The following is a 26,092-nucleotide window of genomic DNA, read 5'->3' as shown; positions in this document are numbered from 1 at the left end:
GCAGGGGCGCCGCCGCCCCGCACACGCACGGCCCGGGGCGCTCCGGAGCGAGCGGCCGGGGCTCCCCCGCCGCCGGTCCCGCAGGCGAGGCCCCCCCCCCGCGCCGAGCGCCGCCGGCCCGGCCCTCCTCTCTCCTCTCCTCTCCCCTCTCCTCTCCTCTCCTGGCCGCGCTCGGCTCGGCGCGCTGGCGAATCAGAGAGTGTCGGAATCTATTGCCTTTGTCTGACAAGTCATCCATCTCCGGGGAGGCGGGCGGGGGGCTGAGGGCGCTGCGGCTTTTAGAGAGACACACACCGGGAGCGGAGGCTCCAGTCTCCGGCCCCGGCTTCTCGCAAGCACTTCCCACCTCGGGCGAAAGTCCGCCGGGCGCCGGATCCGCCGCCCGGCCGAGAGGAGGGGTCGCGCCCGCCCGCCGCTCGCCGCTTTCCCGGGGATTGCTACTCTGCTTTGAACTTAAATGAACTAGCCCCGGACCGCGGGAGGAGGAGGAGGGAGAGCCGCGTCCTCCTGCGCCTTCTGCCGCCTGGCCGCCGGCCGCACCTTGCTCCGGCACCCCCTCCCCGCCGCCGGGGATGCTCTGAGCCCTCCCAGCCATGACACCCACCTGCCCCCCGGCGCCGCCAGTCCCTCGCTCCCACGGACTCTGCTGACTCCCCCAAGGCCGGCGCAGCCCTCCCGCCCCCCGGAAAGTACTTCGCTGCCCGCTCCGCCGGGCCGGGGGCCCAGCGCATCCCGCCGCTCCCCTCCTCTCCTGTCCTCGTGTGCTTTTTTGTTTTGTTTTGTTTTCCTTTTTTTTTCTTTTTTTCAATTTTTTTCTCCCCTAAGTCTTGAAGTTGAGTTTTAGAGGCGACACGGCGGCTTCAGCCGATTTCTTCCCCTTCCTTTGCCTCCCCATGGATATGCACTGCAAAGCAGACCCCTTCTCAGCAATGCACCGTGAGTACTGGAGCCCGGCTCCTTCCGCTGCTGTCCCTTTCTCATCCTTTCATTCTTCCTTCCTCAGCCATCCCTCCTCACCTGATCCTCCCCCAGGTCCACCTTTTCACCCTGGCGATACCGGGCTTAGAGAGGCGTTCAGGAGGCAGGACGGATACTGCCGGCCCGAGCAGCAGAGCAAGGATGCCGGGCAGCCCCGAGCTGAGGGGAGCAGAGCTCCGTGCCGGCAGCGGGGCGGGGGCCAGGACCCCCAGTCCGAGGGCAGGGGTCTGAGTGCTGCTGTGCCTGTGCTGCGTGCCCTGAGCGCGCTAGGGAAAGCCCCCTCCGAACCAGAGCTATGCTCCGCAAATACACTTTCTCCATCGCCCCTCAGACAACGAGAGTTTATTCTGACTCGTGTCAACCCCCGGGACGGGCCCTTTCCCTGTCCGTGCCCAGCCGGGCCGGGACTCCCCGCAACGCTCCGCGGCTTTAACCCCCCAGATTTCCCCGCGATGCGATGCTGTTTGCTTTGATTTTGGATTTCGGTGGCAGACAGGGAAGACGCCAGTTTCGAATTAATGGCGGGTTAGTCGGCGGCTGTTCTGTGAGTCGTTTTCGTTTGGCGAAAGGTTGGACTGCGGGAAAAATAGGACAATTGTATGGCAGGGAGATGAAGTGGCTTTGGAGGCTCCCAAGAAGTCACGATCCCTCCTGGTTTATTTACCAGATACCCGGTGTGAATTTTAAATACATTCCTGGTACAGAGGAAAGGGCATTCGTGCTACATTTTCAATTTTAAAAGCCTTTCTTAACAGGGGGACGAAGGAAGGTTGAAAAACCTCTTTTACCAGGGATTGTAACAAGGAATTTCCAATGATTTTAATTAAATCGCAGGAGAGAAAATAATTCCGAGATTTAAATTGAAGAAGAAGAAATACAAATAGAAAATCGAGATTGAGAGTATGTTGAGTCAGGAAATGAATAATTAAGAGCAATTTGTAACTTTTGACACCGAAACTTTTGAGGACACGCCCTGCCCGCTGCATAAAACACAAATTGAAAAGATAAAAAATGGAAATGCTTGAACTTTAAAAAAATCCCGATTTTGCCTTGAGAAGGAAGGTGCAGAAATACAAACCCACGATTAAATCCCCAAACGCGGATGTAGGTAACTGCCTTTCTGTTTCCTAATAAGTGAATTCCAGAATACATTGCTTAAAATGTGAGGTTTGATTTCCAAAGAGCTTTAACAGCAAACACTCAGTGCTTTAGACATTATTTTTAGTTTTCAGCCGTGCGATCTGTTTTCAGACGCGATGTCAGTAATTCCAGCTCCAGTACGATCCGAAACATGTCCGCAGACCAAAGAGGCATTTCACTGTCGCTGATTTTTTAAAAACTCCAGGGAGATTCCTGACCAATTTTTGGCTTCCGATTAGGAGAAAAAAACCCCAAAAGAACACCAAATCTAAACAAAACAATAAGACCCCATCAACATTTGATTCATTTCCTAAAGTGTGTTTCTAGAGCTACAGACCTGGACATTATTAAGCAATTTAAAGAGCTGCGGGCACAGGCTCCTGACATACGGACAGCACACACGATCGGTACGACAGCGGTACGACTGAGCCTGTGCACATACAGATGCCGGCACTCACATGCAGATAAATACACGTAAATATCTGACTGCTCTGATAGAAAGAATCGTAGAAAACCACGGGGCAGAACAAAACAAACTCGTGTGAAAAATATCCGGACTGCAATAATTTGAATTATTAATTTTTAATCTTTTTGCATCTGTTGCCCTTTAATACTTCGTAATGCGAGTTATAATAGGCGCTTTGAATTATTTATCGTGGAGTTGCCGAAGAAATTGCTATCTTGTAACTTTAGAGGCAACATGTGCAGAAAGGGTTCTGAACAAATGGAGGAATAACACAACAATATATACTCGCGGGTTTTAGTGGAAGAAGATAAATATAATATCCCCCGTCCTTTCTGAAACCCTAAATATGTTTTTAAAAAGACTAACAAAAGAATGCAAAACATAACCCCGGTTCAGCGGGGAACGACGGGAAAGCCAGCCGGCGCCCCGGCCGATGGGGCTGGGAAGGGATGTGTGAAGGTCTTACTGAGGGGTGGGGGAGATGGGAAAAACTCTATTTGTACGAAAGGACTTGGATCGATCGCAGGGCAATGAGAGTTTCCACTAAGTTCAGAGCCAATAAGTCAGTGTCAGAAGCAGGAGAGAAAAAAAAAACACAACGAAAATACAAACAGATCATTTTTCAGCAAACTGCAAACGAACTAAGATCTCTTGGAGAGGAAAACACAGGAGGTTAGGGTTGTGTGAAAGGAAAGCTTTAATACAGAGTGCACTCCACAGCTCTATCAGCTGGATATTCCGCTGCTCAGGTAGCAGCGCCAGCGAAGCTGTGCCGCCTGCGAGCGGGCATCTCCCCATGCCCTGGCAACGGCGAACTGCTCTCGGCTCGAACGTACACGTTTGATTCACGACCAACTGTCTTATTGCGTCCCAAAAGGAGATATTTCCCCTTATCCCCGTCACTCTATTTCTCGTGTCCACTCTTAGCAGGTGCATACTTATTTTTTCCCCCCAAGTTATTTCTAGAAATGGAGAAAGACAGATCGGGGCGGGGGGAAAGCCATCCTAGCAGTCCTATCTGAGCGAAAGCAGGTTTTTGCCTGAAAAGGGGGGGAACAGAAGAAAACGGAGAATTTAAATTCTCCCTGAATTAGATATGTATGGTGTGGGGAAAAAAAACCAAACCCGAAACAGCACGAGTCTGTTATTTTTTTTTTCCTGGAAATTTTTTTTCTGTAAAGATCGAAAGCTAATGGAAGAGAAGATCTGCCTGTAAAGGAACACCAGCTGTGGGACTCAAAATATTTCTTTTCTCTCTCCCTCCCCCCATTTTTTCCCTTTTCTCTTTTTCTCTGTGAGTCCTTTCAACTCGCATCCCAAAATAACGGGATAGGACTGCTTACATGGGGGACATGCCGCGGGGTGAGGGAGGGCGGAGTTCGCGAGGAGCTGTAATTGACAACGTGATAGAAAATCCTGGAAAGAAAATGAGAGAAAAAGCCCAGGAGTAAAGAGAAAGGGGACTGCGGCAGAGTCCGCCCGGAGCCTCTAAGAGGTCGAGCTCCGGAGTTTGGGAGTGCATCTCTGCCCTGCTCTGGGGAGATGAGCGGGCGCTGTTTCCATGTTCGGCCCATCACAATGGCCGTGAGAATCCACCGCTCCGGCATCCCGATCGGGACCGCAGCAGGAGAGCGGCTCGGGGAGGGAGGGCGGCGTGCGGGAAGGTGGAGAACAATCTTCCTCCGTCTCGGGAAAATTCATTCTGCCTTCCCTTTCCATCTTTCCATCATTCCTCCTCACCTTCATCTTTCTTTCTTTCTTTCTCTTTCTTTCTTTCTTTCTTTCTTTCTTTCTTTCTTTCTTTCTTTCTTTCTTTCTTTCTTTCTTTCTTTCTTTCTTTCTTTCTTTCTTTCTTTCTTTCTTTCTTTCTTTCTTTCTTTCTTTTTTTTTTCTTTTCTTTTCTTTTCTTTTCTTTTCTTTTTTTTCTTTTCTTTCTTTTCTTTCTTTTCTTTTCTTTCATATCTCTCTCTCTCTCTCTTTCTTTCTCTAATTTTCTCATTCTCCCTATTTTTAGTTCTTTTCTCCCCTTCTCCCTCTTTATCTTCTCTCGCTTCCCCATGTCCTGTTCCCCACTCTCGATCCCCCGCCATCACCTCCATCCATCTGTAATGACTGGAGAATTTGCAGTGCGAGTGGTAAAGAATCCACGACTAACGGTGTGTTTCTGGTGTGCGTGGGTTGTTGTGTTTTTTTTATTTCTCTTTCCCCAGCAGGGCACGGGGGTGTGAACCAGCTCGGGGGGGTGTTTGTGAACGGCAGGCCCCTACCTGACGTGGTGAGACAAAGGATAGTGGAGCTGGCTCACCAGGGGGTGCGACCCTGTGACATTTCCAGGCAGCTGCGGGTCAGCCACGGTTGTGTCAGCAAGATCTTGGGCAGGTAAGGAAAGAGGCAGCTCCTTCCCCTCCCCTGAGACTGCAACGTTGCATCCCTTCCCCGCTCCAGTATGACCTTCCGCCCTTCCCGCGGCACCGGGCTCTCCCCGCCACGACCCCGAGCGGCCCCGGCACCTTCGCACAGTGGGAGCCCGCGGCCGAGCAGGGCCCCCTCCTGCAGCTGGCAAGGACGTGTTTCTCCCCTGCCTCCCCCCTTCCCTCACCGGCGGTGTTTGAAAACTCCTGGGAAGACAAAATAATTCGAGAAGAGTGGGTGGGAGGGCGGGAAAGGGAAGGGACGGGAGAAAGAAAACGAAAGAACGACCAAAAATCCCCAAGCCATCAAGAACAACAACAACAAAAAAATCCTAACTCACAACAAGCCGTAAGCAGCCTTACCAAATACACGGGTAAATAAACCAACAACGGGGCAAATAAATAAATAAATAAATGCCCGCGGTAACCGATCATCGCCAAATGAGGTGTGCAATATCCCTAGGGGCTGCTCGGGGAGACCCAGGGCCCTGGCCCGGCCGCTCGGCTGCGGAGCGGTGTGAGCCGGCGGCAGTGCCCCAGCCGCCGGTGCGAGCGCTACGCGCGCTGCCGTGCCCGGCGAAGGCCGGCACAGAAACGCTGCGGGCAGCAGAGCTAATGGACAGCGGGCAGCGGGCTGGCGCTGCCCCGTACGAGCACCCGCTTTAGAGGGACCTCGGGGCCGGGATAAACCTTTCTCCTGCCTCCGCAGCCTGGCTAGCGCCCCGATTCGGAGCGGCCGGCCGGGAGATCCAGGCGGGGGAGTGCAAGCCCGCCACTGCCCGCTCCCCACGCCCCCTTCCCGGCCGCCCGGCCCGATCCCGCGTTCGGCGGGCTTCACCTCCGGACGGCTGCATCGGCGAGGGGGTTTCTGTTTAATTGCCGACCCCAGGGCCTAAAAGAAGTGTGTGTGCGTAAAGAGGGAAAGAGGGGGCAGGGGGAGGCAGCGCCCCTCGCTTTTAGCATACACACACGCATACAAAAAAAAAAAAAAGTGGGGGGGGGGGGGAAGGGAAAAACTCAAACCAAACCAAAAAAAAAAAACCGGAGAGCGAGCCCTAGAAAGACGAAGGGATTTCCTTAGCCCCAGGTCATGCCGCCTGGCGCCTCAAGGAGCGATGATACGCAGCGCCCGAGCGGCCACGGCCCGAGGCCGCGCACCCGCGGGCCGAAACCGAGGTGGGGCACGGGGCAGGGGTCCGCGGCGTGCTCAGGGGGCCAGTGGGGCTCGAGGACGGCAGGCCACTGACCATCTTTTGTGCAGGTATTACGAGACGGGAAGCATCAAGCCCGGCGTGATCGGAGGCTCCAAACCCAAAGTGGCCACCCCCAAAGTAGTGGATAAAATCGCCGAGTACAAAAGACAAAACCCGACAATGTTCGCCTGGGAGATCCGGGACAGGTTATTGGCCGAGGGCATCTGCGACAACGACACGGTCCCCAGCGTCTCCTCCATAAACAGGTAAGACAACCCCGCAGCTCGCGGCCCACTCGCATCTTTACGGCCCCATAAAACCCCTTCCAACAGCGAGGACGGCCTAATCCTTCCTCGGTCAGGGTAGATCCAGCCTTCTCCGGCCCCCTGTCCGCAGCGGGACCCGTGGGCATAGCCCGCCAGTCCCCGGCCCGGTCCAGCGGGCGCTCCCTGGCTTCGCCGTGACCTCCGAGCCCCGCTCGGAGCAGCTGCCCGGGACGGAAAGCAGCTGCCCGTTCCCGCAGCAGCCGCCCCGAGCAGCGGGAGCGCGGATCCGTGCAGGGGCTGGCCGGCGGCAGGGCCGCAGCTTGTGCCCGCCGCCCGGGCCGGGGACAGCGCTGCTACCAGAGCAGCTGAGCTCCCGCCGAGCAGCCCGGCACTGCCGCAAGGTTTGGGTGCTCTTCAGGCTGGAGGGGTGACGGGCTGCGGAGCCGGGGTTTCCCGTGCCCCTCGAACAGCCCTACCGGGGTGTAGATGACCTCCAGCCTTGCCATGGTATTAGAACTCTGAGCCGAAAGGCTGCCGTCATCTTCTGCCAAGCCGGGCTCACAGCCGCGAGCCGCTGAGCGCGGGAGGAAAGATTCCCTTGCACCCACTCCCCCGGCTCATTCCCCGTCGATAGCCTGAGAGAATGGCTAAATTTTCCGAGCGGTTCTTTACCCGGCTGGGGAGCGCTGCTCTCCGCGGTCCCTGTGGCCCCGACTCGGTCTGATCCCTGATCTCGCAGAAGGCTGGGCAGCAGCAGAATCGATTTCGCACTAGCGAAGCATTTGCCCCCCTCCGCCTGCCTCATTTTCTCCCCCGACTACTAGGGTGCAGATTCTGTTGATTTTGTTCTTGGAGGGACTCAGATTTGGTCTCAGGTTTGAGGTGACAAAAATAACTATATGACAGGCAAAAAACCGAGATCGATGCAGGAGAAAAAGGAATAGATGTAATCAAGTACTGACAGACGTCAAAGCATTCAGACTGCTCACATGCCTGCTCGTTCAAACACAGCGTACATCAGATCTTCACACTTTGGCAACACAACACTTGTGCACACAGTAAAAGTAATTACACCGTTTTAGTGTTATGTATGTACAGATACCCTGACTGTGCCCACAGAAATACAACCTCTAGAAACAGAGTAATACAAAGATATTTGCAAAAGCTACATACATAGGCATGAAATACCTCACCAACAGAGTAAGAATACATGAAATTTTGGATGCAATTCCAAATGTATGGGTCTTCCCAGCCAAATAAATATACACAGGGTATGTGTAAATAAGCACGCAGGCTTTTGTTGTGTCTACATAGATAAAATGCACAAATCGGTATAGTGGCCTTTTTGATATATAACAAATTTAGCCAGATTAAAAAAAACAAAACCAAAACCTGGTGTATTTATAGCAAGGGAAGCAAAAAATAAATAGCAAGGAAAACACAGTGGTATTTTTCTGTCTTGCACTTTTCATGGCAGATTTATCAAAATATGTCTAATAACTCAGACTGTGTATTTCTAAATCTGGCATCCTATATAAATGGGTTTAATATTTTGCAAATGATATGGAATTATCCCAAATCATCTTGAAAACAGCAGGTAGAATTAGCTAGTGGAATGTACCTTGGCTAAGAAAGATTCCCTCAGACACACTGTCTCTGTAATATACTGCTAGGCTACCCTAGGAAATTATCCCTGTGTGTGCCATCTGTATTAAAATGGTTATTAAGTTATGAACAGGGTAACATAATACTGATCGGCCAATTATACACCCTCCTAAAAAACCTCCAGGTCTCTGTTACTCTCTCAGTCAGGTATTGAAATAATAACAGTTTGACATTCAGACACCTTACAAAGGCAGCTGTGGAAGGACAGACAGCTATCCCTGTAAGGAATTGAGCTGGTGGTAGGGAAGTCCAGAGGAATGGCCATAGGCTCTTTGGAGAAATAGCATGTACAGACCAAACATATATTTATACTTCAGCTAGCTTAAGGGATCTCAGCATCCAAAAGTCACTGAAGTCTCAGTCTCATGCTTGCTGGACCCTGTGCCTCACATCTGGGTTATGCTGTCCCAGGCAGAAAGCTGAGCACCAGATTTGGCTCCCACCATGCTACCAGTCTGTGGTGGGGTTTGGGGAGTTTTGTACCTCAGTTTCCCCGCACTGGAAATGAAAACTAATTTTTCTCAGAAGGAGGTGGAAACAGATGCCAGTTAGATTGTGCTTATAAAATACTTTGAGGGCAAGTGTTTTGTTGCTGCTAAGTATTATTTATACTAGAGAGGCTCAGCTGTGACACACCATGACAATGGTATTTGAGTGTGTAGTTCCCAAGGCTCAAGAGCATTTTAGCTTCATAAGATTTAGTCTTTCCCCATTCCTTTTAAAAATTCAGACCAAACTTCCCACTGTTCACCTTTGTAGCAAGCTCCCCAAAACTCCCACCTGTGAGGAAGTGAGCCCATAACACAAGTCATAAAATTTGCAAGTCTGTCCTAGACAAGAACAGGGAAAAATTGCAGTGAAATAGGAAATATTGAGTATATTAGGGCCCAATCCTAGTGCTGTGGAGAGTAGCGTGAGCTTCATCACTCCAGTGACTTTCATGACTCCAGCTCAGAGAACTCACAAAACACAAAGAGGCTCACAATTTAAATACACATTTTTCTCTCCCTCATTGTAAAAATTCACATACAGAATCTGGACAGTTTCTTTGTAACAGCAAATCCCTTACCTGCAGTAAATAGTCATCTCTGTGATCACCAATCACAAATTGGAGTTAATCTAACACTTAGTCTCTGAGCAGCTTCAGAGAGATGACAATTTTAAAACCTAGCCATCAATAAATATCTGTCTTCTTACTTCTGCAAAATGTGGAGTTTCCAATGCAAAATCTGGTTTTACTCAGTGTCTAGAACAGTTAGAACTACATCCAGGAGCGTTTCAACATCTTAAGGCAAATTAGCAAGGCATTTGTGGAAAAAGAAGTTACCTATATCCCTAGATAGACTGTGAATACTGCGCTTCAAAATGGAGATGTCCTTGTAGGCAGAAAAAAATTACTTTTGGTTATTATAAGACTTTTTGAAAGTGTATTAATTACCTTTTATTTTCTTTCTGAGAATTAGTCTAACATTAGTAAAGGACTTTGGGTAAGAGACTACAGAACAACAGTTTCAATTCAGTTTTAAAATTCTCCCTTAAACACTTTAATTTTTTACTACTTTTTTTAAATTCTGTGTGCCTAAATTGCAGTGATCTGTCACTATTGCACTGAGAATAGAAGGACACTTTTGGGACAACATGTTATTTAGTTCTGAGTTTTTGATAAAACTTTTTCATCCAAACTCACCCAGACAAAGGGTAGATACAAGTTCTAGTGAAAAAAATGTTACTTAGCTACCCTGTCAAAATTCAGGAAAAAATACTAAAATCTTCCGCTACACAGTAGATTTCTTTTAATTATGGGAAAAATCTAGAGAGTATATGAGTTCATAAGCAAAGTGCACCAGAAATGACAGGACTGAGATCAGCTATCTCTGCGCCAACAGCTTTTCTGTTCCCACTTCATACACTAAGCACTATGCAGTATACAGCAACTGTGCATGTGTAGGTATACACATAAACATACATACAAACCTGTATATGTACATGTATATATGTAAACTCCCACACATATACACAGTGCATGTAATTGCAAAGCAGGCAAACGACAGAAGGTCTTAATTCTTCGGTAAGCAATTAATGCTTTAAATTGCTTGAGCACCTTGCTTCTTGAGCACTCAGTCAGCCCAAACTTTCCCATCTATCATACAACTATAAACCAGCCCTTTTTGGTCCTTTCAGGTTAGACTGTTTCAAGTGAATTTAGACACTGCTAAACTTAGATGCTTCTTGTGGCAGTCTCCTAAAAATGAACTTGGAGGCAGATGCTAGTGAGAACTTTTCCTTTGTTTAGCAAATCCTATAGTTCACCTAAGAACATAGGTTTCATGAGATGATAATCATCCCCAAGAAATCTGAATTAGGCAGCGTACGTTAGTAGGAACAGGAGGGAGCATGTCACGGAATACTTTCACAGTACTATAAGTTATGCAATTGTTTTTTAAGCACTATTTCCTGCTTCTCTTAAATTAATGAAATATTTTGTATTCATGAACGAGGTCTAGAAAGGCAAAGCAAAACTACCTCCCCCTGATTTTCACCTCTATCCCAGTTCTTGGATGGCCAGGTTCAGTACTAGGAACTCCCAGTTAGTTCTTAGTCAACGCATGCCAGAGGTAAAGCATTTTAGAGTTCAGTCTTCTGGATACACTTTGGACCCTGAGTTCCTGAGAACAGACTTAACTGATACCCCATGGCAGAGAATAGAGTTTAGTGCATGTATTATCTCAGTCAAACTGCTGGATGCTTTTTCGATCTTCTCTTAGGTATTGGGTATCCATTAATTTCTAGTGTTAAGCATATGGTTTAGGGAGATGTTTCCATCTTCACGATATAGCAATTGGCTAATGATGCCTAGTTAAAGTCTCCAGTAATGATGTGCTTTTAAAAATACATATGGAAAGACACATACATTGACTTGCGTTATAAGGACCAGTGAAATATACTTGTACATTGAAATATTATTGAGCATATGGCCAATTTCAGTGGCTGCAGGCCGGCCTGTAGTTTAGAGCAAAGAATGGCATATTCAAAGATCAGATTGCTCTTACCAGTTCTGACATTATTTTTCTGATTGATCTTAAGCAGGTCACACGGACTCCTTAGAAGGCTGTTTTGCCATCTGTAAAATGAAAATAACAGATTTTAGTTACTTTTCTAAGACTCAGTATGATCTTTCACTAAGACTTTCCATTAAATTCAACACATAACAATAAAAAGTTCAAGAACTGGATCTAGGTTGTTTTACATCAGCTGAGGCTTTAGCTCATGCAATTGAGGTAAATGTAACATTTCAAGACAACTGTCTGCCTAGAAGCAGGCACATTAGGGCAGGGTCTGTGTTGCATGCAGAAGAAATCAGTATTACGGAAACAGAGCTTTCTGAGCCACTCTGGCTAGCCAGCAGCACTTGGGAAATCCCCAAAGGACATCCCACCAAAGTCACTGTGAATCTCCTTGTTTTTCCTTCCCCCTGAACAAATCTGGAATTCTTGGAAGACACGTATTGAGTCTAGGGAGAAGCTGTAAGGGTACAGAGTATCTCTAACGGCAGCTTGCTCATAGTGATCAAAAGTAGTGACAACTGCATTGTCTACAGTGAACTTGGGCTGAACTGCCTGAGTTTTAACCTGCAAGTGTGTGTGGGGGTGTGCATGTCACACAAACCTATCACCACTGCTGGTATTTAGTAGGCACAAGTCAGTTTTCTCAATATAGCCACCAAATATTCGACTTGTCAGACAGACTGGGTTTGCCTCTGTCTGACCTTGTTTTGGTGCAAGGCAGGGGTGAAGGAAACTTGTCCGACGGTACTCGATGGAGATTACCAGGACGTGTAAACTGGCATTCCTAGTGCGCGCGGAAGGAACTCGGGATTCTAGCAGGAATCCTCTCTCCCAGCTGATGCCGAGTTTAAGGTTCCTATGTGGTTTCCTGCATCAGGGCACGCTCTCAAGGTAGAAGACTTCTCCTGCCAGTTGCCTTCAGCTGAGCAAAGAATGTAATCGGGTCACACAGGGCTTCATTACAGGGAATATACTCCTTTAAATTCAGACTCTTTTCCATCAGACACAAACCTGGTATTATCTTCTTTTTATCATTGCAAATAAAGGACAGGCTCATAAAGCAGAGGTTACAGACAATGTTACTGCAGCTGAAAGAGTAAATGAATGCTCACAGCATTTCTCTTTGTCTTATTCATCATATCTGGCCGTTGGAAGGTTGTATGGGGGGGAGTACAATAAGCTAGCTGCATTTTTTCTAATTTTCATATTGCAGAGATATTAGCTCAACAGAGCCAGTCAGCAAGTAGAATTGGTTGTGCCTGGGAAGTTTTGAACTCTCTGTTCTGTGAACCTTGAAGTTCAGAACCGTATCGGCCCCTTTATCACCTAAAAATCCCAGCCCTTCCTTTTTCTATAGAGGTACAGAAAGCTTGATTTTTGTTGGAAGTTAAATATTTTCAAGCTGTTGCAACTCCTGAATTATTGCTGCATTCTGCCATAGAGGTAGCTGCAGTTCTGTGCTGGGTGAGTGAGTCTTATGGAGCTAAACCTCACTTAGCAGAATCAGTATTATGTGGAAAAAACTCATTTGAATTTGGGGGAAAAGAGGAGAAAATATAAGTGGCTTGGCCAAGAAATGATGAAGGGGTGAGAACAATATAGTGATCTGAAGGGCACAGTCCTTCCAACAGGAAAGGAATTAGTCACATTTAAACAAAGCACTACAGGCAGGAATGAAGGGAGGCAAATAAGAAAGGAAATATTTAAATGGTAGCAGAAGGTATCCTCTGATAGGGAGGCCCATTAAAATGTGGAATTGCATCCCATAGGAATTCCTGATTTCTTGGAATATATATAAGTAGGTGGCATTAATAACAAGCAAATATACAATAGGAAATAATCTTGTGTTGGCTAAAGAGACAGATAATGGTCTAGCAGGCCAGCTGGACCTTTTATGATATGACACGATGCATACAAAACAAAGCTGTGTTTTCAGACATATATCAAATATCAGAAAACTCCCATCTCTAACCCTAAAGCCTATTCAAACAAAAGATTTTCATTTTACTTGAATAACAGTATATGACTTCAAAACAGCTGAACAAGACTGATCTTCACTTAGATTCTATTGTCCTTAATTAAGGCATACTGAAATTCAAATGGAATTTAAGCTCTCCACTGAAAATCAGCAAAATATTTAGACATCACACTTTTGCTGTTGGTCTCTATAAATGGAAAGCTAGAAACTTCTACAAGCATTTGCCATTGGTCTGACATCCACATAGCTCACTGGGGGTTTAGGAAATCCCATCTGTGTGTAGATGGCTCTAACAATGATTACTACTCATGAAAGAATCAGAAAGGTTTGAGTTCTTCTCCCAAATGATTATTTTTTAAACTGAGACTAACAGGAATGAGGATTTTTTCCACTGTAATTCAAATTAACCTATTGGAGCCTACAGCTGCATTGCCATATTCATCAGTCCCAACTGTTTAAAAATGCCAAGGTAGAGCCTAAATGGTGTAATTGGCATAAGAATCATGAGCACTTGTAATACAATGTAGGTTTGTTTTCACTTGTTTTCTCTTTTCTACTCTAAATTTTAAAGGGGATTTGGATATCTGACTCCTATTAAACATCTTTAAAAACATCTTAACAATGCAGTCCTTTGAGTCTTCTGAGAGCTGACAGGTCCCTTTTCAAGCCCCCACAAGCACTGGCAACATACTTTATTAAATGAGAACTGAAATTCTCATGCTACCACTTGACTAGGGAGCTGGAAAACCCAAAAAACCACAGTTAGGCTTGTGATGAAATACTGAACACTATGATATTCAGCACTAGCCTCCAATTTTCTCTATTGCCAGTAACTGAGGGCTGATTTTGCAGCACTTACATGGCTATCTACCCAGCTGAAAATCACAAATCTAATCACTTGGTTTCCAAATTCCTCAGGGTGCACTTACAAATATTCATTTCCAATCAATTTACACCTGCTAATATTTCTCAATGCTTACATGTGATCACAGAGTCAGAAGAAATGCCAGTGCTTACTATTTCTATATTGCAATAGCATAAAGAGGCTCTGTGCATAGATCACAAACCATTGTCCAAAACAGGCACAGCGTAAATAGGAATTTCTTTCAAGAGGCACTTTTAGAAAATCAGCATATACACATATCTTGGTTTACACCAGCCAGTTAGCTTCTACCAGGCTCATAATTCAGACAGTCCTCAAGGTTTCAGGGGTCCTGAAACGAACACCTTTGTCTGTCATAGGAAATGAGATATGTGGGAAGGGCTCACTCATCAAGTCCAAGTCTAGGTAAAAAGCAGAGCAAAACTGAAGAGTCTTTTTCTATGGGCTCATATTTGACAAGACAGAGGCTGCACACCAGCCAGGCTGAAAGAGCCTCCCCCCTCTTCCATGATAAGTAGGCATATAAATAAATAAATAAATGGCATCCTAACTGCACTGAGAACTCAATAAAACAATCACATCAAATATGAGGAGGTATAAATCTCATGTCTGCACAGGTAACCCACTCAATTGCTTTTATTATGGCTCAGCCTGACTCCATTTATTACCATCCGTGGCCTGGGTGAAGGATGTTTGCATGGAGGGTGGTCTCCTGGTGAAATCCTATCCCTGGAGCAGTGACAATCAGCCCATACAGAGGTGGATTTTGGTGGGGAGACCAAAGGCAGATCCATCTGTCTGCATGAAAACTAATCAATAACCCTGTAACTAGACCCCTTGTCACTGGGAAATGGACAACACAATAGTTCAATCCTGGAGCCACTGGAGAGGAATAGCTGTGGTTGGGGCATGAGGAATGACAGGATATATGCATGAAATGTTTGAGACATATAGAGAGAATATGTCTGTCCATACAGACATTGAGGAGGAGCGAAGATATAGAAGGAGTGTAGAGGGTACATTAATATATATAGGCAGATTTGAAAGGTTGACGTGCTCAGAGGTGGGTGTAAGGAACAAAAAAGCCGAATTATACTGCATTTTTTGTACAGGACATTTATACAGGGACTGTAAGTGCAAGGCAGATAGGTATCTTTGGGAAAACGTGCCTGTTGGTTGGATACTACATATTGGTGTATGGTAGAGGGCACGTGTCTCTGAGCAGGCACGTAGATGGTGACACAAAATGCTGCTCCGCAAAAGGAAGCATATTCAGGAGTTCAGTGCAGTCAGGGAAGGATATTCCTTTGTCCTTTGTCTGGCTTGGGATTTATGTGTGTACTAGTTTTGACAGAGAGGAGGAAGAGTGATGTGCCAAAAGCATGAGCTAACAGACTGTGAGTGCCCAGATACACTTCCCAGAAAATGCTATATATGAAACATTTACCCAAACCTCACTGTTAATTCAGGAAGGGAGATTCTGGTGGCTTGTCTCTGCCTCTATGAAAAATAGAAATAGGACATTTCTTGCTTTTGTCATCCTTTAGCTCTGCAGTTCCTGTAGCATTTCTAAAACCTGCACAGCATACTGTTCCCCAGGCTTCTAGCAATTCCCTAACACATGCACACATACCCAGGTAGGATGGAGTTTGCCTCTAATAATTCTTCACTCCTGGGAGAAAATTTACTATTCTTATATTTATCTCTATTTTCAACAGATCCTCTCCCTTTCAAGGTAAGAATTCTTCCCTCTCTTATGGTTCCAAGGCATAAGGATTAAATAGCCATCTCTGCTTGGAAGACAAATTGCTTCAAGATTAGTGATCAGCTCTGCTCAAAATGCCCATCACTGTATTTCATTTGAGAAGGGTGGTACCCATGTTTTGCAACCAGACTGATGTTTGCTTGTTAATTTACACAAGAAAAAGCAGGGACTGCAACCAGACAACAAAGTCACAAAAGAAACCCTCATGTATCTGTCAGACAGGATGCCCTGTACCACCTCTAGTTCCAGGGTAGTTTGCATAGTTCTGGCAACAAAAAGAGCACTCATTTCATTGGTCAGGAAGGAATAATATCACAGCCCTTTGATTCCCAAAATCAATCCTCATTTGTTTCAAGCTGGGCGAAAATACAACAGCAGCATCATTATCCCACTGCTCACTTTCAAGCTCTCACTTTAAAATTTCACTAGATTCTTTGAGCACTAAGATTTGGGCTCTTCTTAAAGGGATTACTACCTTTCAATATACCCATGTTTCTCTAAAAATACTTTTAAGAACAAGTTTTGGTCATCTGCCTCTACAAAGAAAGACCACAGCATGATGTAGCTAGGTAATAGTGCCTGCTGTTAATATTTGCCTAAATTTAGGCCACTTCTTGGTTGTTTAACTGCAGACATTTGAACTTGAAAAATTAAAAACTTATACATAAATTACACATACACAAAAAATATATATTAATTTATAAAATCAATATGAATGGAGGGGATGTATAAGAGAGGAGAAAAGGGAGGAATAACATTTCTGAAGAAAAGGATATCATGTTTGCAAACTGAGTGCATGGGGAAGTGTATTTCAGGGATACACTATGTACAAACGTGCCAAGGCAGTGTCAGCAGAGGCAGAGTGGAAAATGTGCAATGTCCAAAATTCCCTTTCTCTATGGAACAAATAGCAAATTTAAGGTTTAAAAGAGACAATATTTGTAGTGCTGATTTTGACAGATGAGCCACAACATGAAGTTTCCAGAATAGGAAGAGAACACAGTTGGGTGGGGTTGGATAAGGAAAGAGCAAGAGATAAGGATGGAGTGAAAGGCAAAATCAGACCTGCTGCAGCTTTCCAGAAGGCAGTTTGGGCCACTGTGCCAAAGAAGATGCCGAGTCATTCAGTATTAACATCCAACTCCCTTATGTGGCTTTAGCAATTTCAGGCTACACGTGTACCTGAGTTTAGGTCTGTGAATATGAAGGCAGACAGGATGGGGAGAGAGTAAGTGGATCTGGCTGCATGCAGATTCTTGTGAGGGGTGCAGGCTGGAGAGCAGGGAGGAACTGCATGAGTTTGTATGCTTGCACATGAGAAAGCACAAACAAATTTGTAAAAAGATGAATGCCATGATTCTAAACCCCCTTTGCAGTTTACATGAGTTTTTGTGAACTGCAAATATTTAAAGAAAAATACATGTTTATGGTATACCTATTGCTCTTCATGCCCCACAGAAAAAAATCAGAGAGCTGGTGGCAGAGGGTGACATGAAATGGAAGGGAGTGTGGTCCATTTCAGGTGGATATACAAGGAAATGCCCCTGGCACAGTGAAAGACAAGGGATAAAGTGATCCTGGGGAACACAGTCTATTGAAGCATGCATGCATGAGGAGGATGCCAGCCCTGTAAATGAAGCCTTAGCACTGCTCAGAGCACAACCTTCCAAAATGAAACCACTTTCTGCACCTCTTGAATATGCTCCAGGATCAGTCTGTGCACAGTGAAGTAATTTGAGCATGGAAACCTGGGTGCCTTTGTGCAGATAAACCTTTGAGTCTCTATTGTTCCACTAGACAATCTTGTCTGTAATGGATATTTGGGCGAGACATGCCCTATACCGCACGACATGTGTACAAGGAGGAGCATTGGGCATATCACTAGGGCAACATGTCCAGCTGGGAGTATAGACTTTTAGCAAGTAGGTATTATTGGTCCGCGTAAGAACTAAGAACAGTCTTATCCATGGAAACAACGTCGCAACTCTGCAGTTACATGCAGGGAGTCACAGTGGTGAGCAAAGGCATAGCAATACGTGGGACTCTGCACGGGATTCTGTGCCACTGCTTCCCGAGGGCCAGAGAGTCTTCTAAATGCACTGATGAGCTATGGCTCTAAGCAGATGCAGGGCAAGTCCTAACAGTGCTCATATCTTTGCCAGCAGTTCTTTTGGACAGATGTGGGGATAAGGTGCTTTGGGAGCTGTACCACCAATGTGCTGAGGAAATACATCTGGTGAGATGGGCAGCATCAGTAACACAAACAGGTGTGCAAGTGTGTATGACAAAGTGGCATCTGCTGAGATGTGTGAACACAAAACGTGTGCAAATACATATATAAAAGAAAATGTCATGCACAAATGTAGGGACATGTGCCTGTTGTGGGTACCAAGTGCGACCGAGGGAATGAAGGGTGTATATGGCATGATACATTTGTCAGGGAGTGGATGTGTTGTAATTCACCTGATATAGGATGCAAGAAGAGGATACCTGGGGATAGTGGGGGCAGAGGAGATTACACAAAAGGAGATATTTCTAATTATAGCTATAGTTTAATGCACTGGACTCTGCCCTTCTCTCCTCTCGCCTCCCCTTGCACTCTTTTCCTCATTACCCAGGTTATCTTGTTTGGGTTAAGAGGCCAATTTCAACAGACTATAATTGAAGAGTGAAGAGAATCTGATAAGATAAGGAAGGGACATCATTCCTCAAGGGATCAATAGAGGTTTCATGTTCCTCCTTCCCCTGCTGTGTCCCTAACACGCTAACACTGTGTCCATGGGCCTGGTTTATTTACTCTGCTTGTCTGCAAGACTGGAAAGGAAGTGTGGGAGTAGAATGGGGCTGTAGCCTGTCTGCCACACAGCCAGAGCAGGCAAGGGGGCATAAGGAAGGGACCACAGTCTCCTCTGGGACTCATGAGGAGGCAGGGAGGTGAGAAGCCTGATACCCTTCTGGCTCTGACAAGGGCACAGATTAACAAGGGAGGTGTTCACCTTTGGCTTTTTATCTCATCGTTGCTCTGCAATGAAAGGATATTGATAATTTTTCTTTATTTAGAGTTGCTTTCCCTAGCATCCATGTGCAGACAAGTTCAAGCTTTTTATAAGTACTCACAGGGCAACCTCTTAGGGCCCCTCAGGGTGACTGAGGCATAATTACCCCTTCCACGAGGAGGGCTGGTAGCTGCTCCTGAGTAGGTTTCTGTTAGTATCCGAAGTTCAGGCTTGAGAGACACAGTATCTCACAAGCTGTTCTTGTGTTTTTTGGACAGTATCTCACAAGCTGTTCTTAGTAGTTTTCTGGACCAAACTGGCATGTTTGGGATCAAGAAACATGAAGCTGTCTCAGCAGTGAATACAGGTCCTCGTGGCAGGGCTGCCAGTGCTCCCACACCACAAAGGCAGAGTTTGTTCCACTCCTGACTCATGCTCTTTGGCAGGAAGATGTGTATCTTACAGAAGCAATGTGAGATTGCCTATGTGAGATCCACAGGAACTCATGCCCATGTGAGATGCATATGAATGTGCAGGCAACTGGGGCACTGTAAAGAAGTCCCTCCAGGAGGCCTAGCCTCCCACATCAGGCAAGCTCTGTGGATGTTCCCCCGTCCCTGCAGCTGGCATAGGAATGCTCAGGCACAGGGAGATGAGCTGAGGGGTCAGGACACTACAGGATGCAATCCAGATCCCATACAACAGGGCTGGGCAAGTTGATGGAGAGACTGAGACACGGAGGGGTCTGGGGCTGAGATATCTTCTTCCAGCTGATTTCTCTTTTATTTTTAACACCCAGAGAAACAGACGCTGAGAGCAAGTCAGTCATGCAGTGAGCATGTGGCAGAGTTGGGAATACAACCCAGATCCCCTGACTCCCAACCTCAGGCTTTAACCACTAGACCATGCTTCCCTCTAAGCCACCTTGAACTTTCCTCAGTGAGGATGGGGGCTACTAAGCCTCTGTGGGCTGCAGTTTACCAAGCTGTCAGAGGAGTGTGCTCACTGGACCGCCTCACCAGAGACAGCCTTCCTCACGCATGCTAAAAAAGTTGAAAAGAAATTCATTTCATGGCCGGTGGTTGCTTAAAAAAGGCGATTTCCAGCATATGTATGTGATAAATGTTAACTGTGCATTAATCGCATTAAAGAGGACCCTATAAACTTTTCATTTCTAATTAAATTCTGGCCGGTGATTCTGGCGAAGCCAGCTCACTCCGGGCCTTTGTTTATGTGGAAAATTAAAATGCAAATACAATGGAATTTATTTCCATTACTAGAGTGATATGCTGGGCTCCTCTGTTTAACAGCCTCCAATTATTTTTCAAACAGGTCTCTCTCCCTCTTTCCCTCCCTCTCTCCCTTCCTCACTCCCTCATTTTTTTCCCTTCTCCCTATTACCCTGATGCTGCTACCCCAATGTGAGGGGTGGGATCTGGTAAAGCAGTGGTTGGGCTAAGGACCATGTAATCTGTTCAAGGTCAAACTCAGGCCAGAACACAGAGGAGAAAGTGGGGAAAAGAGTGTGAGGGCGCAAACAAGAGAACAGGGGAAGTAACTAGGCTTGAGTTAATGCAAGGATGAGTAAGGAGTTCCCTGTTAGCAACCTCACTGAAAAACATAAGCTAAATTCACTGGCTCGCTAAATCCCAGCCATATAGATAGCCTGACTGAGAGAAGTCATAGATCTTTCCCTGATGAGATATTTTGATGAGAGGGTACAAGTGAAAACTCTCTCTGGAAGTTTTCTGGATCTTTCACAGCCTTTTTCATAGACTTTGTCTGGATGTGACTGCTGCTGGGCTAAATCCTGATGGCTGAGGAAGGACAGAACAGGCCCAATGCCAGACATATTGCCTGTGCAGAGCAAATAAATTCATGCAGCAATGACACATAATCATCAGCTGAAAAATAACTGAACTCTCTTGCTCATTTCCAAGGGACCAAATGTGGCCACACTGTCTTAAAGCATTACTGCACAATACCTGCACAAGTCAGAAGCCATTGCACAAGCCCAGAGATTCATTGTACGTTTAAAATTTCTTAACACATATATTTACTGCTAAATGCTGCTGACACAGAATCCCATTCTTTCTTACATATATGAGAGACCCAGGTCAGTTCAGACTTGGGAACATCGCTAGTCAGTCACACACAGATCAGAAGCATCTGTTAACTGACACAGATGCCCTTCTATGCATTAATGTAGAAAGTCATACAAGAAGACCCTTGCAAAGGCAAGCGTGCACTTCACTGAAGACGTAGTAATTTACAGATCCTTTCACACACTCAGTCAAATCTATTTGAAACTGTATAGAATTGTCTTGCATGTAATTGTGAAGAACCCTATCCAAAAACGTAACTGAAAGGTCTTAGCAAAATCCCTGAGAACACCAGCAGACACACACACCTTGGAGCATGCAGCTGAGAACCAGCCAGACGTGCCACCCCACGTGTCACACACACGAGGGATGTACCTGCGGCATGGCCTGTGGGCAGGGAGAGCTCGTGAGCCAAAGGGATATTCTTTTAGTGCATGTGAGCATCTTAAGGAATCACCTAGTGTAAATGATCCTGCCCCAGCTGAGACAGGGAAACAGGAGAAGGACACATTCACTTACAACACTGAAAAGAGGCCATTACCCAGTCAAACAACCCAATCCCTGACATCATTATTCAATACACAGGAGCCCTGAAATGCACACTAACTCAATCACACGATTACAAAATAATACTGATGGAATCAATGAGACAGACATGCAGACATACAAAGCACACCCAGCCTGGTGTTAATACACAATAACAGCCTCCCAACAAGCGAATACAAAACAGCCATTCACGACCACAGGGCAAAACACCAAAACATGGGGCCACATTCTCAAGGGAGACTTGAAAACTCTGGTAACAAAACCCACCCTTGCCAGAGGGGTCTTAGAGTATGGGCAAAATCTGGCAGTTGTCAGTCTAGTGAGCAGCAAATAGTAAAAGCCTTGTTGAGCAGCACAACTGAGCACATTCATGTCCTAGTGAGGCTGGTGGACTTCCAGGGCACTCAGAACCATTCAGGATTGCACCCACAGCCTTGAAATAGACTGATCTAGTGAAGTGACACCTGCTCAATGACCAAAAGCATCATGCAGGCACTCTTAACACATGAAGGGGCGCATGACATTCAAGCCTCACCAAAACACAAGCCATTATAAGAAAGGAAATCCTACAGAATATTGCAAACAAAACAAATTCACACTGTGGACAGATCAAAATACTGTTCAGCACCCAAAGCCACAGAACTATCTCACAGACATGCCTCTGTAGCACAGCCAAATCCTCTTCCCAAACCACAGCAGCACCCCCAAACCTAACACAGAGTAGTGTCTTTCCTCTTCAGAGAGGAAAAAGGCAAAGTGACACACAGAAGAGGCTCATAATGCCACAATAATCATCCTTCCTTGTGCCTTGCAGATTGTGCCAGACCATGCTAACCCAAGTGCTTAACACACAGCCCAAACAGCCAGCTTTTGCAAATCCTGCATGATCTTCTTGGGAGGGAGATGGGGGAACCAGTCTGTAAGTCCTTTCCCTGGCAAGCAGGCAGCAGATCGTAGCAGGTTGTGTGCACAAGAATGTGCTGGTATTGAAACAGCCAGCAAGGCTGGGGGAAGGCTACTGTCGGCTGTGTGTGCCTGCGTGTGTTGTGTGTACAGGAATTCCCCTTCCTCTACCCAGTGCTGCTGCTTGTAGCCATTAAAAAGCCCAGGTCCTCATGCTGGGTGTTCAGTGAGTATTGATTCGGTCTGCAAGCAATTTTAATATTTCTTCAGGGACTTTCCAGCAACAGCACAAGTCATTAATTCACCCTCCCAAATTGCTTATTCAATAGAAGGAACATGGCTCCTGAATAAAGTCCCAGAATTTATGTGACTCACATGAGTCAGGAGGTCAAACAACTGTTATGGAGCGAAGTTAAAAATCCAAATAAAATATTGACACTTTTTTGGGAGTGAGAGGAGGGGGAAGGGGGAAGGGAAAGAAAAGGTATTTAAAATAGGGTTTTGTTGCAATGCCCCCAGGATAAAGAATGGAAAGAGATTGAAGACAAGCTGGAGTTTGTAAAATCAATGGGATTTATTGCATATCCGCTTGGCATTTAATAACTCCTTCCTTTCCATCTTCCCTGCTCTGTTTGTACATGGGGGAGATAAAAACTACAAATAGCCAGCCACAAAGTACACAGATGGACACCCCAAACATGAACACACAAAGGCAGGTACATGCAGGGATGAATGTTACTGGGAGGCAGTGGCGCAGCATCAGAAGGGCCTCTCAGGACTCAGTATCTTGACTGAACCAGATAGAGCCATTCACACAGGGAATTATATTATACCCATATAGTAGCAAGGAGTGTGTGTCCACAGCCTGAGTTTAAAAAAAGGCTGGGAGGGGAAACTGAGGCACAGAGCAAATTAAAAGACTGCTCACTCACAGAGCTCATCAAGAGGGACCCAGGTCTCCTGGTGCCCAGTTTGTGTTTTTGCAGTTGAATGATGGTGCCTTTTATAAGCATGAAAGTGCTCACATTGACCAAGATCAGGCCTCAAGAAGGCCCCCATCTCACAGGAGGGACACACAAACCACACAAAGAAATGGATCTACAGACACTATACAAGCCCATCCATATGCAGATGGATGCACACACACATACAAATACATACATGCTTTTACCAAGCTCATTGACATTCAGAAAGCAGCACAGCCAGATCACACACACAGAAGTGGGAGCACACCTGCAGACAGACAGACAGACCTGCAGTGGCAAGTGTGTACAAACCCACAAGCACACACATACACACTGGCACAGCAGTACAGCCCCACAGAGCAGCACAGCCACTCTGAAAGTCACTGCTTCTGCTAGCCCAGGTTTTACTGACAGGGGCATCCTCTCAGCTAGCTGCACATAAATGGATGCCCACATACACTGAAGAGCATTCTGCACAAGCATATTAATATATAGGACCGTCTCCTTATTGCATTATACTGTGGCTGTTTCAGTGAAACCATGCTAATTTTCTACCACTCAAAGATCTGAGACTGCTGTAGCCATCAAATAACACTATTCATAAGCAATAACTCCATAAAAACCAGCACGCAAAATATTGCCTAATCATCTAATCAAAGAGCATTGGATGGCTTGGGACATTTAAGTGGCTTTCTTTGATTTCTTTGGGGTTTTTGGGGGTTTTTTTGGTGTGGTTGATTTTTTAGCAAAATCTTAGGGCAGCTGCTTTCTGAGAGGAGATTTTCCAAAAGGCAATTTTTCAAGAGCTTTTTTGCATTGCGATAAAGATATTTGACAGAATTTCCTTCCTAAGGTGTTTTTTGACCAAATACACAATGCGTTTTAAAATTAAGGAAGGTAATGAAATTTTTGAAATTTCCATAATGGTGCTCTAAAAATAATAATATTCCTGCATTAAAATATGCTTCTGTCTTACTTCTAAGGTTATTTTGTTCATGATTGATTAAAACTGCCTTTTAAAAATGACATGATAGCATATTTGGTTCACTTTATGCTACTTCCTGTATTTTTAGACTACAAAACATTTAAGAAAAAAATGTAAAGGGAGTATAGTTTTTTAAATCCCTTTGCCCACGTCCCTCTATATTCCTCTGCCTATGAATCCTGATTGCATCTGATCTTGTTGAATTTAAGTTAGATAAAAAAAATTAAATACATGTTGATTTACAGCTGGAGGCATTCTGATTCATTAGGTGAACAAGTACTCAATTCAGATTAAGGGGACCATGTCTTGAAATAATGGAACTGAATAAAATCACTAAAATTCTCTAGGATATCGTGATTTGAAGAAATAATATATCATAATTTGCAATATTGTATTCCACTGCAAAATCCTAAACTGCAAAATTAGAATAATTCAATATAGATAACTCAGGTCTTCAGATAGTGCTGAACAATTGCTGCATCTCTTCTGTATGTACCCCAGCTAGTGCCCGGTTCAGCAAGTCAAGCTCTAGACAAATCAGTCTTAGAGATCACTAAAGCTCACTGGGAGAAAAGTTGTCTGCATGGGGATGTAGGGATAAAGAAACACTTGTGCTTGTGGGAGCATCATTTAAACTGCTCCTCTTGGGAGGCTGGTTGTCAATTCGGAGTTGTTGGAGGAGTCTCAGCTGCGATGGTTTCATTGAGAGAGAATAGAAAACAGGCTTGTTTACACACGGGGCAAACAGGAAAATTAATCTGAATTAACTTTGCAACTACATTGGTTAAAAGCATTAAAACATTGTTCAGGTGGTCATTCAAAATTTGAGCGTCCTAAATTGAAGTAAGTTCACTTCATTTCCAAAGTGAATTAAGCTAAACTAAATTAAAGCTGCCTTAATTCTAAACAAGGGAGTCAGAGGTGTAATGCAGTTTAACTAGACCACTTTAATTTCACATATTCAGTTAATTCAAATTATTTTGCAGAGCCTTATACAGATAAACCTTTAATCTGCTAACTCCTATGGACAGAGACTGTACTTATGCAGGAGCCAGAAAAAGGGGACCCAGAGGCACAGGGTACTCCCCCAGTCACTGCAACTGTAACAGAAAAGGATGGATATAATAGGTTGGTGAAGGCTCACAGAAACCCACAGTTCTGTAGTTAATCAGATGGAAGCCAGATATGGTTTTTTGCGAATAGAGCAGTTCTGCATTCACAAACTTACACAATTATGCAAATGTACACACAGATATGGGCCTTATAATACAGCAAGGTTCCATATAAATTATTGATCAGTATTCAGATATGTTAGCTATTACATCATAGATATTAGAGCCTTGTTAAAGACTAGTGCTAGGTGATTGTGACATATAATTTTTAATAAGTATGTGCTGAACAAAAATATCCATATAGATAGCTGATGATGGTTTCAAGCCACACATCTAAATATTTTCCCACAAAATTCTGTTAGAACTTGAAATGGTTGAAAAATATTTATCAATTCTTCATGGGACCTGAATATTTAATATGTGACCCAAATGTCTAACTCCATGTAGGCACAGTTATAAATGCAGACCTATAGGTAAACAGGTATGCTGGCTGTGTGGGGAATTAAAACATGCCAAGAAACAAACGCCAATGCATTTGTCAACACAATATGGACACATAAACATACAGCTTGTATCTCTGAACACTTGACCTGACAGTGACTTACATGAGCCAAACAGACTGGTTACAGATTTATCTTTTCACTATATAAAACTGACTTTGTCCTATAAATAT

At 45.2% G+C, this 26,092-nt stretch overlaps 1 protein-coding gene across 4 annotated transcripts in view; it reads left to right on the top strand.

The window, feature by feature from the left end:
- The first annotated feature begins 327 nt into the window (after positions 1-327).
- PAX2 (paired box 2) overlaps positions 328-26,092 on the top strand; it is an 84,116-nt gene continuing 58,351 nt past the window's right edge. For 2 of the 4 annotated variants that reach the window (XM_030951236.1, XM_030951238.1), the window contains exons 1-3: positions 328-936; positions 4,798-4,963; positions 6,257-6,454. In XM_030951236.1, coding sequence (XP_030807096.1) covers positions 894-936; positions 4,798-4,963; positions 6,257-6,454 — 407 coding nt within the window. In that variant the 5' untranslated portion in view covers positions 328-893. Of the gene's footprint in view, positions 937-4,794; positions 4,964-6,256; positions 6,455-26,092 lie in introns of all 4 variants that reach the window. The other 2 variants (XM_030951235.1, XM_030951237.1) reach the window with 1 other exon arrangement.

The sequence above is a fragment of the Camarhynchus parvulus genome, chromosome 6, assembly GCF_901933205.1.
Source record: "Camarhynchus parvulus chromosome 6, STF_HiC, whole genome shotgun sequence".
NCBI lineage: Eukaryota > Metazoa > Chordata > Aves > Passeriformes > Thraupidae > Camarhynchus > Camarhynchus parvulus.
Note: the sequence above shows the minus strand (reverse complement) of the source record. Positions and strands in the feature narration are given on the sequence as shown.